Source organism: Eleutherodactylus coqui, chromosome 2, assembly GCF_035609145.1.
Source record: "Eleutherodactylus coqui strain aEleCoq1 chromosome 2, aEleCoq1.hap1, whole genome shotgun sequence".
NCBI classification, from domain to species: Eukaryota; Metazoa; Chordata; class Amphibia; order Anura; family Eleutherodactylidae; genus Eleutherodactylus; species Eleutherodactylus coqui.
The window spans coordinates 264331305-264343568 of record NC_089838.1 but is presented as its reverse complement, the minus strand read 5'-3'; the positions used below and the strand labels follow the sequence as shown (position 1 = coordinate 264343568).

The 12264-nt window shown below is 40.7% G+C and overlaps 1 protein-coding gene across 3 annotated transcripts in view; it reads right to left on the bottom strand.

The window, feature by feature from the left end:
* IQCH (IQ motif containing H) overlaps positions 1 to 12264 on the bottom strand; it is a 118632-nt gene that overhangs the window by 38955 nt on the left and 67413 nt on the right. For all 3 annotated transcript variants that reach the window (XM_066592930.1, XM_066592931.1, XM_066592932.1), the window contains 2 exons: positions 3354 to 3474; positions 697 to 983 (listed from right to left, as the gene is read on the bottom strand). In XM_066592930.1, coding sequence (XP_066449027.1) covers positions 697 to 983; positions 3354 to 3474 — 408 coding nt within the window. The remainder of the gene's footprint in view (positions 1 to 696; positions 984 to 3353; positions 3475 to 12264) is intronic.

Here is a 12264-nt window from a genome sequence, read left to right as displayed (position 1 = left end):
GCTGTTGACTGACCACTCATTTGGCTATTTTGTCTGACACCCCCATATTCATGCATATTTGGCATTCATGTGGTCTGAATGTAAAGAGGGGAGAAAGCTGCTGTCAAGATACCTCTGGCAGTAGCTTATCTCCCAAATAACAAAAGGATTGAGCAGCTGAAATCCAACTCCCCGATCCTTATCTCCTCTGATATCTGCAATTGGAGGAGAGTCTGCAGACATTCGGCAAACATACATCTATTGTACGCGGTCTCTTTAAAGAACATTTATGGAATTGTATTGGGTGGAATCACCTCTTAATGTAATATTAACGGATCAAATTTGATGATGTAAAACAATTGCTGTACATAAAAATCAGGGTGATAAAAGCTTCACACTTTTTTGATAGAATTGCCATCTGAGGGTGACTACCCACTACAGTTTTTTTTCACTGCGAAATTCGCAGCGTTGTTTTTCTGCAGGGGTCTATGGGACTTGTAATGTTAAAATCGCAATCACGCAAAATCGTGATTTCGCGGTAAATTGTGATTTTGCGCGATCGCGATTTTAACATTACAAGTCCCATAGACCCCTGCAGAAAAACAACGCTGCGAATTTCGCAGTGAAAAAAAAAAAAAGTTGTGGGTAGTCACCCTAAGACGTAAACAAAAAAAGTAAAGCCCTCTACGTAGCTTATACTGTATTCTAGCATCTTACCTGTTGCTCAAGACTTTGAGGGTCTATGAATGTTAGCAGCTCTATAGATAAATATCCAAGTATACCGCGAGTCTTGCAGGCCTCTCCAATGTTATTGCACATTGATGTCAGTATATCGGGAGGCACTGAGCACTGAGGAACAGAGCTGCCTACACTTTGCAATGGGTTGGAGCTGTGAATTTGGTCCCCACAGGACAACATCTGGATTTCACCATCTGGAGCGATCAGTAGATCTATAGTAAGGCAGGTAATACTTTCTGCTGGTGGGAAAGCTTCAATCACTCCTCCTGGAATAACATAGGATAAGTACATGGGTAAAACAGAAGCGACACACAAAACTGTCGAGAGATTCTCGCACGTGTGAATGTACTCCAAAACATCTGTCTGTGTATGGATTCTGGCTTGGCTTTCAATTCCCAGTCATTGTTACAAGGCTTGTATAAAGAGTCTAACATTGATTTGCAGGAATGCTACGTTCCAATAGGTGGTGCTGCAGAGGTATTGTTACATCTCCCTTATTTGCATATTACCCAGAGGAGTATGAATGGCCAGATAAGTCTCCTCACTCACTCACCTTCTAGGAGCTCTCTCTAAGGAGAAAAGATAGCGGTCCTGACCCAATGTAGCCTCAAAGTTAGTATCTCAGTTTTGTTACAAAGTAAACCTATAGCCAAAATTTAATGCTGTATGTCTTATATTTATTTATTTTTATTTATATGTTTTTGGGTTATTTACATTAGAACTATGGAGAAGATAGAATTTTACATGTTTTCTATTTTAGCGTTTTTTAATTTTTTACAAAAGATATATGGTGGCAGCACTCAATCAATCCACCTTCAATAGTAGGGAGCACTCATGGGCAATGATGCAAGCTCAAAATAGATGAGGACCCGTCATCCACTGTCCATAAAGTACAATTGTAATAGTAGAGCAGCATCAAAGGTACAGAAAAACCTCCCAAATGCAAATAGAATCTTCTCACCAGTTTTCTTTCTTTATTGCCACAGCTTTGCATAACAAGACAACGTTTCGACTGAACGCAGTCAGAAAAGAAAGAAAACTGGTGAGAAGATTCTATTTACCTTTTGGAGGTTTTTCTGTACTTTTAATTTTTTACAACTTTTTCTGTATATTGCATATCCCTCAAAAAAAAAAATTGCAAAGCTAACTATTCTGTGCCAAATACAGATGTAGAACAACAGCTAAAGAGCTGCTGACCTTTGGGCCAGTTCACATAGAGCAATTTTCTCAAAATAGAGGAAAATTAGAATGAAAAGATTAATATTTTTACTCTTTTATTTATCTGGTTCCTGTTTTGCTTATAAGAGCTACATTAGAAATACTGCACTTTAAGTGCTTATTCACACAAATGCGTTTGCGCTGCATATTATGCAATATGCAGTGAATAGAACCCATTAATTTCAATGGGTTCAGTCACATGTACTTTTTTTTACGCACACATTTCGGTCGTTCCAAAAAAGATGCAGCATGTTCTATTTTTGTGCATATGCGTATGAAAGTAGCACATATTAAACTAATTACACTTAATTTCCCACTAAAATCAATGCGAACATGCATGCATGTTTTTTGTGAGCGCAAATACGAAGTAAATAAGTTCAGATTGATGTGAAGCCACCATTAGTATAGTATGTGTACAGAGCCTTAATCCCCTTAAGGACCGGTCATTTTTCAGTTTTTTATCCCCGCCTTCCAAGAGTCCTAACATTTTTCCTTTTCAGTCACCGTAGCCTCATGATGGCTTGATTTTTGCAGGAAGAATTCTTTTTTTTTAATAGTACCATTTAATGCATTGGAAGCCTTTAACAATTTTAGTGCAGTTAAATGGAAAGTAAAAGCAATCGCACCATTATTTTTTGGGTTGTGTTTCTATGGCATTTATGGTGCGGTAAAAATAACATTAGTTTTGTTCTGCATGTCAGTATAATGAGGGAGATTGTGATCCTGAGCCTACTCCATGATCCCCCAGGTGACCAATGTCGTGTATGTAACTCATGTGTCGTTAAATGGGTTATCCCATTTATGGGTTGTCCGGTTACGTGGCAGGTGTAGATATAGTAAAATAACAAATCAAGCAGTACTTGCCCATCCTCAGCCCTGTAACCAGACAACCCATTTAAGTGGCTAAAAAGGTATGGTCAACTACACTATTGGTATCCATTCATGTCTGTCATTTTTGGAGGACACGTGAAACAGACCAAAGTTTGCACTTTTGGTCTCTTTTTGACTAATTAAAGTCAATGGTTCCATTCAGGGTTCCGTTTGAATATGCTTTTTAGCTATTCAGATGTAACCCAGCGACGGAAAGGCACAGTGTAGTCAATGATGCTGTGTAAATGCAGCCTTAGGCTTTTTTTTCACACAGTCTAGCATCCTAAAGGGAGGAAAGCTACAAAAGGAAAATCTCCCCTTTTTTTGGACCAATCTTATATGGTAACATAGTATTTAAGGCTGAAAAAAGACCTCTGTCCATTCAGTTCAGCCTATTACCCCCCAATGTTGATCCAGAGGAAGGCAAAAAAAAAACCCAATGAGGTAGAAGCCAATTTTCCCCATTTATGGGTTTTTGGGAAGGTGAAACACAGAGACCTGACCAAGGTGGTATAACGATGACAAACAAAAAGGGCTCCCACACTTACCTTGGCTCAGGAATACCTGTAGAAACTTTTCCCATGTTGAATAACGATGCCTGTTCACTGGTTGAGCATAGTGCTCCAAGACCTGTGGAAGGTCCTGCGCAATTCTCTGCAGGGCCTTTTCCTGATGTGAGAGTAAAATTGATATAAGAACAGAAACATTACATTAGATTATCTGTAAAATATGTACATGATAACAGTGTTATAGACTCTACTAACATAGTCCCATATACAACAGCTTGTAAAAGTTATTGATTTACTTTTGAGAATTTGATGGTGAACTGGCGCAAATTGCATAAAAAATACTGTCTAACATATTTAGACCTGAATTATGATGTGTTTTAGACACTTTCAGACACTTTTCATCATATCCAACAAAGGAGCATGGTCTTGTGAAAAGAGGAGTGCCTAAATGTACCAAACTGCACCAAAAGTTTTGGCATACACTACATCAACTAGTAGGTGGTATAATGTTAGACTAGATAGTCTAAAGAGTCAACAGATTTATCATTCAGCAGAGCTACTGGGATAAATCTGATGCATTTTAAGACTATTTAGTCTAAGGGCCCATTTAGACACAATGATTATCGCTCAAAAGACATCTTTTGAGCGATAATCGTTATGTGCATTTACACAGCAAGATGATCGCTCAGAATTTGCTTAAACGGCTGTTTGAGTGACAGTTTTGAACATTCACTTTGTATAAGTGTGTAAATGAAGGCTCACGCTGTATGCAGAAGACAAGCGGGACCGCTATCTTCTGCATACAGCTGTTGTCTTCTCAAAGTGCTTAGCTGATATACAGCTGAACACTCTGAGCGGGGTATGCAGAACACAGCTGGAGCACTGTATGCTGCATACTCCTGCTGTGCTCATGAAGCACTCAGCTGGTATACAGCTGAGTGCACTGAGTGGGGTATACAGCAGAGAACTGAAGCACTGCTTTCTACATACTTCTGCTGTATTGTCGGAGCGCTCAGCTGGTATACAGCTAAGTGCTCTGAGCTGGGTATACAGAAGACAGCTGGAGTGCTGTCTTCTGCATACTTCTGCTGTGTTCTCCAAGCGCGATACCAGCTGAAACAATAGTATCAGTGGTATTCCTCTGAGAACTCAGTGCGTGGCACTGATAAGATTCGTCGTTGTCTTTCAGCTTGTCTGAAAGACAACGATGAGCGAATCGTTAACGAAAACTGCATGATGGCTGTGCGTTTAGACCCAACGAGTCTCGCTCAAAAGACGGCTTTAAACGAATTTTGACCGAGAATCGGTGGGTCTAAATGGGCCCTAAGTTTGCACTATCTAACTATTAGATGGTATTGAAAGGCATACCATAAACCAGCTACTCTGTAGTCACTCCCACGCAAGGACTGGCTGGTAAGCACAAATGATGCATGGGAAAATGGAGTAGATCCAGCGTAGGATAAAAACTCTTTCTCTTTATTAAAAATTTCAGATAGACACAGAGGAACAAGAAGCATGTGCCGTCTTACATGTTTCAGGCAAGCATGTTGCCCTTAATCAAAGACATTTCACTTAAGGGAAAGAGTTTTTATCCTACGCTGGACCTACACCCTTAGTATTAGACAGTATTAGTATACCTGCCTCATTTTGTGGCAATCTGATTTATTCTTTGCAAAAAGATGTGATTTACTAATCTGCTACCCATTGGATTCATCCACTGGATGACATGTCTGTGTGGTCATGTTACATAATCCAGTTTCATAGTATTTATAACCATGGCCATTTTTCATACACTGGAGCCTACTTATAATGTAAGGACATGAGAGAGAGCAGGGAATATATTAATAAATCTTCGAGTTTTTTGCTGTTGCTTTAGACAGTTTACAGACAAACGTATTTTGACTCTGTATTCGGCCTGTGTTGTACGGACCGTAATATGATGCTAATGTAAATCTATGTATCTATTTACATGGCCGTATATTTCACAGGCGTGCTTTAAAAACGTAGCATGCTCTACTTTTGTCCCCTTTTGTCTCTGTATTTGCATTCATTTGTAATATTTACTATTGTGCAACTACAAATCTGGTTGCAATGCCATCTCTAACACATTAGTATTACGGATCCGTATTATTATGGACATGTGACATTATGCTGGTGTAAAATTGGCGTGAGGGCTCTTTCACATGAGGGTATATCGGCCGCCGTTTTCACGGCCGGCCGATATACGCCACGATCCCATGCCCGTATTCCCACGGCATAAAAGCGCCCGGCCAATATAACGTGGGGCGCTTTCACACCGCGTTAAAAAGATAGTCCTGGAACTATCTTTCCATCTGGAATATGTCGGCCGCTGCATGGGCTCCTATGGAAGCCAATGACAGCGGCCAGAGAAGGGAGGTTGGAGGAAGTTTAGCAGCGTGACTGCTAAACTTCCTCCTTCTTCTCTCTTCCCCTACGGCTGTTTGCAATGGGAGGGGACAGGGAAGGGCTCCTCCCATTGCTGGGTGCGAATAAGGGGCGGAAGCTTACCTCCGCCCCATCCCACTTCCTCCTAATGCAAACAGCCAGAGGAGAGGAGAGAGGAGGTGAGCCGGCAAGGGGGAGGGAAGGGCAACATCAGGATAGCATGGCGGTCTCGGTGTATATGCACTGGGCCCATGCCGTCTGAACGGGCGAACAAACGTTAGATTTGTGCGCCCGTTCAAGCATTTTTACAGCGCCGGCGGGCGCATGTAAAAATGCCTACGGCTGTGTGAGAAAGGCCTTAGGAAAATAAAAAATTTACATCCCAGAAAACACCTTTAAAGAATTTTTGTTAAAGTAAATTAAGTCTCTGTGTTAGTAAAACAAATTTATTGACACTTTTCCTCAGTGGTTATCATCCCAGTCTGGCTGCACTGAGGCCATGGGTACATGTATGACCAGCGCAAACAGTACATGGAGTGTGACTGTTTATATGGGTTTCCTTTCAATGCGAGTTTGATTGGATTCCTATGAAATTGACCCTAGAGATAGGGAAATTGCTTAAGATACAGAAATTAGTTTGTAAGCCCCGCTGGGGGCAAGGACCAATGTATTCTCGGTAGGATGTAAGTGCTATATGAATAATGAATAAATGATACATCATCACATACATATTTGCCCCTTTCCACCCTTATTCTCTAGGCATTCATATATAAAGCTTTTTACATTAATGATTATACACGTTATCACATTATCAGGTCTTCTTCATTAGCCGCACATAAATCAATATTATTATTGCATAAAGTCTATTACCTATGCCAATTAATACACAGGTACATCATATAGTAGACATTACTCTACGGCTGGTGTGTTGCAGCTTAAAGGGAAAGAAACTAAATAGCAATTCGGCTTCAGATCATATAGTGCACATAAATGTGATGCAAATTTTTGTTAAATGTTCCCCTATTTGTTTCAATTTGATGGGGTATTGACCCAGTTCTTTATTTTCATAGCTGATATTTTATTACTAATAGCCTGATACAATTAAAAGGCTTGTTTGACTAGAATTTAATAAAAGTATGCCAACTGCTACCTTCTTATAAAAAGTCGTCACAGACCAACCAAAATGATTCAAATTAGCAAATAGTAATGTGATTTGTAACAAGGCACTGTTTTAGTGGCACTGAGTGTGGCATTATTATTTTAGGGGCACTGTTACTTGTGTGGCAATAATATTTTATGGGCCACTATAACTATGGCATTATTATTTCTGCAGAATAAAATTTGAGGGCATTGGGCAGCACAGTAGGTACAATAATTGGGAAAACTGAGGGCAGCAGCAGGCACAATTCTGCGGGTAGCAGCAGGCAATGTTCAAGAGTGCAACAGGTCAAAATGAATGGTAGCAGGTCAAATGAAGGTTCAGAAGGTCAAAGATGTCTGAGTACCAGAATCTGTAGTCAAGATAAGACTAGAAGAAATCATCTTAGTGGTCTGGGCTGAATTGAGAAGAAAAGGAAAGCAAATTATTACAATCTTAGAAGACGTTGCCTTTAATTGGTTATTCAGCCTGTGACTTCATCTGATCAGTGCTGTATTCTCTTGTATAGTCTGCAGTGTGATATTTTGCAGAATGCTTGTATAGAACTGGTAGTGGACCACAAAAAATGGTTATATTGTATGGCAGTATTATTGATTATTGTTACGATCGTGTGGGCAAAGTGAGCATGGGGCCCACACGATCGCAACCAAGGAGGACTGGGTATGCACACGGGTCACACAGGTTTCAAGCAGCTGGCCCTGGCTATAGGGAGTTTGACCTGGCCCTACCTAAGCGGGGACATTGCCCCAATAAGGGCAGCCCAGCGGTCTTCGGATCTGGGCCCTAGCTGATCCAAAGACCGCTGAGCTCAGCATACAACAGCCAAAATGTAACCACTAGTAACAGATAGGAAGCTGAATATAAATACCAGGTATTAGTTGACATTTTGTACAAATCGTGAAAGCTAACAGGCCACTTCACGGCTCCTGGTTATTCTTCTAGTCCCTACACTAACCAGGAGTCCAGCAGAACCAGACAGAGTTCACACAGACCGCTGCAACAGGACAGGACACAGATCGCAGGTCATACAGCAAGCTTACACAAAACTGACAGAATATAAATGAACAAACGGACATGAACCAGCAAGACACAGATCACACAGCAAACTTCAACAGACAAGGATTCATGACTGCTCACCCTGAACACCAGACAGAGACTGACCAGGAGCTGGGTTTATATGTGAGCACAGACCCAGGAGATTGGCTAGCAGGAAGTACCACACCCAGCCAGCTCAATCAATTAACCCTATGAGGGCTGTGCTGCTATGAAGTTTAGAACTACAGATCCCAGCAGCACACGTAACAATTATTTTGGTCTTTGGACAATGGTAGTATACAATTGTCTATGACTGTATGAAGAGCATGAGATGTGTTCCACTTTCATTTTCCTTCCTATGTTAAAATTGCAGCTTACTTATTTAAGGGTGGATAGAGACAAATGAAGAAAACCTGCATTTTTTAACCTCCAAAAATGCAATCCCATACCCACACTTTTTGTCTACTGGGGACTGATCTTTGCTAACTGTGTACACCTCTGCATGACGGCCAACATGCTCAGTATTATAGTAGCTTTCCATTGAGGTATAGCAGCAGCACATAAAGCTATCAAATACATTTTCCAGTAAGGACATGTTCTACACAATGCCGTAAAACCAAAAACAAAGTTTTTCCAATCTAAATTGGGTTTTAAGAAAATACACCATTACATTTACAGTCTTTTCACTGTGGAATCCATGTAAAAAATACCCAACATATTCATTGTGCTGACTGACATAAATGTGGAGGAGTTTATTATTTCCCCCCTCCCTTCCTCTGTAGAATCTGCTATGAGTGTATGGGTGGTGGTGATCTGTCTCTCTGCACACCCTGTGAGATTCACCTCCTCTGCCTCAAACTGTTGTTTGTGCTGTTCCCCCTAACTATACTTTACTATCGTACAGCCTGTGTGATCTGCCTACCCTGAAGACTTGGATGCTTTTGTTGCTCTATACTCTGATTTCTGACAAATAAAGACCAAGCATAGGCCAAAAGCTTATTTTTAGCATACATTTGACTTATTATATACTACTTGCTATATGTATATCTGAGGAACACTTTGGCAAAACTGAATGTAATTCTCAAACGTAGAGTTAACTTAGCCTTAGTATAACACAAATGTTTGACTAAGTCTTTAACACATCAGTGCAAAAATGACATAGTATGCTTATTTTGTGCATAGTAAATTCCATTTTACTAGTCAAGCCTGCAACATTTCACCATAGCAAAACCTTCCTTTGTTAGCTAGGTGCTTCTGAAGTGGAAAATGTTGTACTGCCTATATAAATAAGTGTGTACATTAGCCACGCCCACAAACATAAATGCGCCCAATTACGTTTATATTGAAGAAAAACACAGAATGAAAGTCAATATGAATAATATGGCAGTCAGTTGGGGGGGGGGGTTAACTTAGTATTTAAGTACTTCTATGAGAAAGTATGGGATACTAGGAAATCTTACTTTGTGGCGCTGGACACAAAGAAAAGATTGTAAAAGGATGCCGACATACTTTCCCTTCTTCGGCAAACAATGAGTTAACAGCCCTATAAGAACACATTGCACATCTCTGCTCCTCTCCTTCACTTGTCACAGCTCGGCTGCTGGAACCTGGCCCTTCGCATCCAATTGATGTTGCAGAATCTCTTTCCTCCATCTGGCCTATGAGGCCTGGAGCTGCAGCTATGATATTTTGTCACTGCTGTTTTCTTGCTGTTTTCCTCTATTCTGCTCCCCAGATGGTGAAAATAACATTCAAATTCGTTTTTTTTTTTGGTCTGTGTGTGATTTTTTTTTATTTGCTTCTAACAATGGTCCTTGGCATCATTTCAATGTTCTACTTCGGTAATTAACAGTACTGATATGGCCACAATTACAAGTCCCCTTCTCTTCGGCAGTAACGCTGTGAATTAGTAGGAGCTAATGATTGCAAGTGGAGAGGGGGCTCGAGCGCAGACGGTGAAACGTTGTTTTTTTTTTTTTTGTAGGATGGAATAAAAAGGTACAAGCGGCGCGTTCGTGGTCGGCGATGATTACCTAGTAATTAGTTTACACAAAGCCTTCTATTTAATGGCAAAACAGTGTAATTAACGAGTGACAGAAAATCAAAGGGTTGTTTTGTAAGCATATGAAAAATTAACACGGAGGGATACAAGTGAATTAAATCAATAGCGAGCAGAACGTGAGATTGATACCAGGGGGCCCCGCCAACACATTGCTCTACATGATATTATATCGCTGCTTATTAAATTGCCCTGTGTGTTATTATATCATTTGCTTTATTGCTATATCATTTTTCATGCTATTATTATCAGTCTGCGCATCCCAATAGATCACCGAGGCTAAGTATACATCTTTGTCTAAATGCTTCCTTGGATTTACTAGATTACAACCTACGGTGCCGAGTGTCCTCTCGCCATAACCGTACCCTATGAGCTACTTTCTGGCATCTATGGGGTTATTTCCTTCCATTTCTTTAACCCTGACACAGTCCTTCGACGACTCTTGTATCAATATTTAACGCAAATAGCGGTACGTTAAAGATATAGTGATTATATATGTCTATGGAATTCTGTAAACATCATATTTCTTTGCAAGCTGATTTGGAAATTATGTGCTAATGTCGTACTGCTGGGAAAACCCCATTTGGGAGACTCGCGCTGAACAATAGATTTTAAATGCAGCCCCTCAGGGCAAGGTTCTCATAAGAATAAGCATTTAACGCTCATTTCCAGACAGCACCGCTTAAAGGGGTATATTCATAACTGATTAACACCCTGCCATTGTGATCAGTAGATTATTAGAGATCTCGAACTGTCAATCATTACCCGGCGAGATGGATAGACTTTTTAATACATGTATATAAATATTGGCGTTAAAGCGGGTCATGCTTTTGGTCCATATCTCCCGATCCTCCGGTTTAGCTAAGGGATAGCATGAGGGTCTGTTGTCTGAGTCTGATCTAATTTTACTGCAAACAGGGGATGCCATAAGGAATTCACACTCGTCATTTGTCAGCAGAACACAGCGAACAGCAGGAGTCTGATGACTGCCCTAGATATGGGGAATGCAGCCAAAACCCCACAGTGAGAAAGATTACTTAACCCTTTTTTTGCCTGCTCATGAAAGATAAAGGGGGTGGGGGGACATGAGAGGTGTTGAAGAGGTAGGCTGCACAGCACCATGGGATTTATTTGTCACTAAACAACACTACGGGCTAATGCAGCACAGTGTAGACTGGCGGAACAAATCAAGGAGAAAATACTTAAGAATTACATCAGCAACCCTTATTTTTCAGGATTCGGGATGTGGGTGCTATGCCGTAAAAAAATAAAATAATCGGCTGTGTTTTCAAAATATTCCTATAATGTGTCTAGACGAATGCGCCGCGTCCTTATGAATAACACATTCATCTACTGTATACTAAGAAAAAAGGAGGATTTGTGAATTGTTGAAAAAGTTATGCGGGGAACCTGCAGTTATTTATACCATGAGTGCAGTACATCATGAACACCAGCAGGTGCTACTGTGTATTTTTGGATTGAATTTTATGAACTTGTCTGGGTGCCTTGTGGTCATTGAGAGAACATTGATTACTAAGGTGCATCGAAATGTTTTAAGAGATTTAAGAGAGATTGGGTGATACAACAAGACCCAAAGCACAGAAATAAAGTTGGTAAATCAACTGCAGAATGGTTAAAAAAGAAGTTCTGTGCTTTCGAATGTCTAAGTCAGAGTCCTGATCTTAATGCTATTAAGGGCTGTGCACGCAAGGCATCCCAGAAATATTGATCAACTGAAACATGTGTGCAGGGAGGAATGATCCAAAGTTACTTCTCAACGTTGTACAAATCGTATTTGCAGCTACAGGATGCATTTGGTGATTGCTGATAAAGCAGTGTCTACACTTGAGTAAATTTAAGGTTTCACTTACTTTGTCTCCCAGCACATTGCATGGTTACCCATTGTGCTCAATGAAAGACATGACGGGTACAACTATTTTGTGTTATTAGTTGGATTGTGTTTGTCTCTAATTGTGACTTAAAAGGGTTGTCCAGGGTTAGAAAAAACATGTCTGTTCCCTTCCAAAAACAGTGCCACCCCTGTCCATGGTTTGTGTCTGGAATTGCAGTTTAGCCCTGTTCACTTCAATGGAACTGAGCTGCAATCCCCCACACAATCCATGGGCGCACTGTTTTTGGAGGACAACAGCTGCGAATTGCCACCCGCAAGCAGCTATGATTCGCCGCTCGTGGACAGGGGGGAAGCGCTTTCCATAGCAACTCTATGGAAAGCTTTCACTGCATTCCCCACGGCCAGATTATCACTGCGGGGAACACAATTCAAACCCGCC